Genomic DNA, 3,457 nt, shown 5'->3' with positions numbered 1-3,457 from the left:
GTGTGTCTGTGCGTGTGTGTGTGAGTGAGTGTGTGTGAGTGTGTGTGTGTGTGTGTGTGTGTGTGTGTGTGCGCGTGTGTGTGAGTGTGTGAGTATGTGAGTGTGTGTGTTTGTGTGTGTGTGTGTGTGTGAGTGTGTGTGTTAGAGAAACTGAAAACCTGCTGTGACGTGAAAGCTCCTCCTACTCTCTCTTCCCTTTTCTCACAGAAACGCCGTGTTTGTCCACATGCACACTCACGTTTAGTGTAGTTAAACAGTTAAAGCACTCATGTACAGACGTTTTTCTTTTGGACAGTCAGTTCTGTGAAGGGACTGCAGTATGTGACCTAGATCTCTTCTGTATTTGGAGTAAATGAAGGTAAAGGTGTGTATTTTTCTTGTTCTTTTCTGCACTTGACCTTTGAGGCAGCCGAAAGCTGTTTTTAGACCAGTGTTTGGATTGTTTCACAGATGTTTTAGGGAACTGTGACTATTTAAAGAGCCGACACTGTGGGAGTCGCTCTGAGCTCTTGTGTATTGAGTGAAACGGTGGCTGAAGCTGTAGCTGAGGGATGTGACGTATAAGCTTGAATTGTGTTTTAATGATTTAATGTTTAGTTTTTCGACAGCTGCCACCTGTACAAAATGAGCCCAAGAGAAGACGCCCCTGCAGACCGGTACGTTTTTCACTGTGGATCTTCATAAAACAATTCACCCAAACTAAAGGACTGATGTAATCTTATTTGTGAATCATAATATGTGATTTTGAACAAGGGCAGGGACTGTTTAACTGCTCTAAAAGCACTCAAGTGAGTCAACAGAACAGACTGTAATCAAGCTAATAGCTTTCTGCCATTGCCATATTCTCAGAGTCATATTCTGCATGTTTGTTGCAAAGTTCACTTATTATACAAGCCATAATTGTTGTTTTTTCTCTTAATATTAAACTCATGGTTATTAATTGAGATGGTTTACATTCAGGTTTTTTTTCTTTTTGTGAAGGCAGGTGCCTTTGAAGTCTTGTAAGTGTCTCTGGTTTACTTTTCAGAGTAAACAGTCGAGGGTCAATTAACAAGTTTAACTCAAAGTAGATTAGCTAAGTTAAGATTGATTAAAAACGACAATGTAACCAGTCTGTAAGCAGTGTTGCTATTGTTAACTAAAGCTGTTCCAGATGTTAACATTTCTAAAATGTAAAAGGTATTTAACGTTTTTGGTAATTGAAATAAAACACAAATATTAGATGAGAAAAAAAAAAGAAAGTTAGAAGTCTTGCCTTAAGTTAAATGACTAAAATAAAAAAAAAAACGAATAACTATGACAAACGCATACAACAAAGTTACTAAAATCTAAACTTAAAATTAAAATGCAAAGTGAAAATATAAAAATAAAAGCTAGTTCAACATTAAACAAACGGTAACGTTATATAACTAGGGATGCACAGACAGTATATCAACGTCATTTATTCATTCATCCTATGTTTAATTGTATATACTGACCATTTATGAATGCACTTTGGAGAGAGTTGATATGAATGGAACCATATAAGGGCTGTGTTTTTCTACATACAGTAAATTTTACTTCTAATAATAATAGTAGTAGTAGTAATAATAAGGTTTTATTGTTGTAGTCTGACTCTTAAGTGTGTATGGATACTTAACAGATTTTATGGTTAGATAATAGCATGGATACATACACCGTTTCTTGGAAAAACAATGACATCTGCAGACTAAAAGTTGATGGTTTGACATGAACAGGCCGTGAGACTTCCTGCTGATGGTGGTCTTCTCTCTTCTCTCTAGCGGTTTCCTCGTGGGGATCATATTCTTCATCCTTGGCCTGGGAACGCTGTTGCCATGGAACTTCTTCATGACGGTGTCTATGGTAACGGAATGTGGAAAACATTCCAAATATGCGAATTAAGCACAGCGCTGGTCAAACGGGAAAAACACAGGATGCTCTCAGGAAATCCTTCAGACAGATTTGCTGGAACAACACAGTTGTTTCTATCTTAAAGGCACTTAATTAGGCTGAGAGGAGTTCCTGCACATGTAGCCCCTCGTGGGCTTGTTTCGATCTGAATTCTCCAATAAGTTCACTAATTAGGCTGCTAACAGCCAGGACTGAACTGATTAGACTAGAGTTTTATCTTATGTTCCTGCACTCACTATAAGTGTAATATTATTACCAAATTACATTTAATTTGAATGGTTTAAATTTTCCAGTGTGTGTGTTTTTTTTAAGCAATGATATTTATGCATCAAGGTTAAAAATCACGAAACACGAATTGGAAATTGCACATTTCACACCACGTCTCGTGAATTTGTGTCACTCTGAAAAGCAAAATGTGCACCAGTCATGCATGTGCTTTAATGCTACATGAAATGCATCACTAAATGCTAGTTTAATATTTATTAATGTTTCTCAGGGTGTGTTTTAAGTAATTTCGTGAATAGAGAAATTTAGGTGTGCGTGTATATAGTATTTAATAATGTTATTATATATAATATTAATATAACTATATGTAATTACATAATCAAGAAGTTGCTATCTAATGCTATCTATTATTTTACAATAATTTATCAAGTTGAAATTATTAATTATAATTAAATAGCTGAATTTATGCATGTTATTTACTGTCTTTAAAGCAAATGATGGTGATGTATATAGGTTATCTGCATCAACTGTCAATTAAAATCAGTGTTGCTCGATCGTTAGTGTTGAGTTTTCCAGGCCATAGTGTTGCGTTTGTTTATATTGCAGTGTTAAAATGGCTTGTTTAATATATATATATATATTTTTTTTTACAGTATTTCAACAACAGACTCAACACGTCTGAATGGAGTAATGGAACCGTAACCACCAGGAAGGAGTATTATTTCAATAACTGGATGACTCTGCTATCCCAGCTGCCTTTGCTGCTCTTCACTTTGCTCAACTCTTTTCTCTATCAGTGGTGAGAACAGAGCACACAAACCACATGCACTTGACATGATGCTTAATGTAGTTATGGAATGCATTCTAAATGTATAGTGCATCATTCAAAAGGACAACAGTTGCAACAACACTTGCAATAATATAATAAGCAATAAAGCATTGAGGGATGAAGCGTGTTCTTAAACCAGTCATGTGTACCTGATCATTTGTGTTCCAGGATCTCAGAGAAGATGAGGATAGCAGGCAGTCTGGTCTTCATCCTGCTCCTCTTCATCCTCACTGCTGTGCTGGTGAAGATCCCGATGGAGGAGGACCGCTTCTTCTCCGTCACCATGGCAACCATCTGGTTTATCAATTGTTAGCGACTAGAAGAAGCCTCAACATTCTTTAGCAACACTCATATGCATATACGTATATATTAGGAATGTAAAAAATCGAACCGTACCATTCTCCAGCCGCGGTCCATCTTAAATCTGATGATGCATCTGTGATAGTGTATGTATGTATGTATGTGTGTGTGTGTGTGTGTGTGTGTGTGTGT

At 36.7% G+C, this 3,457-nt stretch overlaps 1 protein-coding gene across 1 annotated transcript in view; it reads left to right on the top strand.

The window, feature by feature from the left end:
• The first annotated feature begins 208 nt into the window (after positions 1–208).
• LOC107726183 (equilibrative nucleoside transporter 2) overlaps positions 209–3,457 on the top strand; it is a 9,077-nt gene continuing 5,828 nt past the window's right edge. Inside the window, 5 exon segments of the mRNA XM_074560127.1 lie at positions 209–364; positions 598–656; positions 1,782–1,863; positions 2,790–2,935; positions 3,134–3,273. Coding sequence (XP_074416228.1) covers positions 353–364; positions 598–656; positions 1,782–1,863; positions 2,790–2,935; positions 3,134–3,273 — 439 coding nt within the window. The 5' untranslated portion in view covers positions 209–352.

The sequence above is a fragment of the Sinocyclocheilus rhinocerous genome, unplaced genomic scaffold, assembly GCF_001515625.1.
Source record: "Sinocyclocheilus rhinocerous isolate Xijiao unplaced genomic scaffold, SAMN03320098_v1.1 scaffold1898, whole genome shotgun sequence".
Classification (NCBI taxonomy): Eukaryota; Metazoa; Chordata; class Actinopteri; order Cypriniformes; family Cyprinidae; genus Sinocyclocheilus; species Sinocyclocheilus rhinocerous.
Note: the sequence above shows the minus strand (reverse complement) of the source record. Positions and strands in the feature narration are given on the sequence as shown.